The 1545-nt window shown below is 38.5% G+C and overlaps 1 protein-coding gene across 1 annotated transcript; it reads right to left on the bottom strand.

Moving 5' to 3' along the window:
- Positions 1 to 368: 368 nt before the first annotated feature.
- Positions 369 to 1307, bottom strand: LOC138438272 (olfactory receptor 6C1-like). Its single transcript, XM_069586446.1, has one exon. It carries the CDS (start codon positions 1305 to 1307, stop codon positions 369 to 371), a length of 939 nt encoding a protein of 312 aa, XP_069442547.1.
- Between the last annotated feature and the right edge of the window lie 238 nt (positions 1308 to 1545).

Here is a 1545-nt window from a genome sequence, read left to right as displayed (position 1 = left end):
CTGGCAAGAATACTGGAGTGTGCTGCCATTCCCTACTACAGAGGATCTTATGCACCCAGGGATTGAACCTGTGTCTCTTGTGTCTCCTGCATTAGCAGGTGGATTCTTTTACCCCTGGTGCCAACTGGAAAGCACAGAATGAAAAGCTGAGCCCAAAGGAAGGGAAGTGCATGAGAGAAGGATGGGAATTTGAATAGAAAAAAAGATGTATACAATATGCTTGTGACATTGTTTTCAATGAAAGTATGAGTAATGAAAAAATAGCTCTATGGAGACAATATGAAAATTAATATATTTTGAAAAGTTCTGAGTTTTATTTAATTGCATTTCATTATGCCTTCAATTTATGAAATAGGACTTCTATTTTTTCATTTTCTTGAGAAAAGTACATTCTTCCTTGCCATGTCCATGAAGGCTCGCTTGACTTGCTGATTCCTTAAGGTATAGATAAATGGGTTTAGCATGGGGGCAACTGAGGTATTTAGCACAGCTACTCCCTTACTCAAAGAGACCCTGTCCTTTGCTGATGGATTCATGTACATGAAAATGCAGCTGCCATAAGAGATGGAGATGACAATCATGTGAGAAGAACACGTGGAAAAGGCCTTTGTCCTCTGAGTGGTTGAAGGGATCCTCAGAATTGTTCTGATGATATATGTGTAGGACAGAATTATTAACGCTAAAGTAAACATCAGAGTAAACACAGCACAAGAAAATACCATTATCTCTAGGAATTTGGTGTCTGAACAAGAAAGTTGTAAAAGGGGGGAAAAATCACAGGTATAATGGTCGATAGCATTGGACTTGCAATAATCAAGCTGTAGGGAGAACATGAGTAATGGAAATGTGATTAAGAATGAAGCCAGCCAAGAAGCCAAGACAAGCAGTGTGCACACTCTATGATTCATGATGGTCATGTAATGCAGCGGTTTGCAGATAGCAATGTAGCGGTCATAGGACATGGCAGCCAGAAGATAAAACTCAGTGACTCCCAAGAGAATGAAAAAAAATAACTGAGCCATACAGTCATTATAAGAAATAGTTTTATCTCCTGAAATAATGGTGGCCAGAAACCTGGGTATAGTGACAGTTGTGAATGATACTTCTAATATGGAGAAACTTCTGAGGAAGAAATACATGGGGGTCTGGAGGTGGGCATCCAGCAGGGTTAGGGTGATAATGGTCAAGTTCCCAGTGATGCTGAGCATGTAGGTGATGAGTAGAAAGACAAAGATCACGACCTGAAGTTGTGGGTCATCTGACAATCCCAGGAGGATGAAATCTGTTATTTTCGTGTAGTTTCTCATTTTCTTCTTCTTCTGAGTAACTTTCAAGAGAAAACAGAAACCGAAGAACTTAAAGAAAAGAGAATTATTCATGGACTACACTGGAATTTATTTCTGAATGTGTTATGCCATACTGATTTAACTTGGGAGATCTTTCAAACAATACAAACAGAGAATGCTCTTTAGAAGAATTTCTTACTATATGCCACTGTGTGTTTTCCATAGAATATTTCTTTTAAAATCTCCATTTTACTTATTG

The sequence above is a fragment of the Ovis canadensis genome, chromosome 3 (genome assembly GCF_042477335.2).
Source record: "Ovis canadensis isolate MfBH-ARS-UI-01 breed Bighorn chromosome 3, ARS-UI_OviCan_v2, whole genome shotgun sequence".
In the NCBI taxonomy this organism is placed as follows: Eukaryota; Metazoa; Chordata; class Mammalia; order Artiodactyla; family Bovidae; genus Ovis; species Ovis canadensis.
The sequence above is the reverse complement of the archived record's forward strand: the minus strand, read 5'-3'. Positions and strand labels throughout refer to the sequence as shown.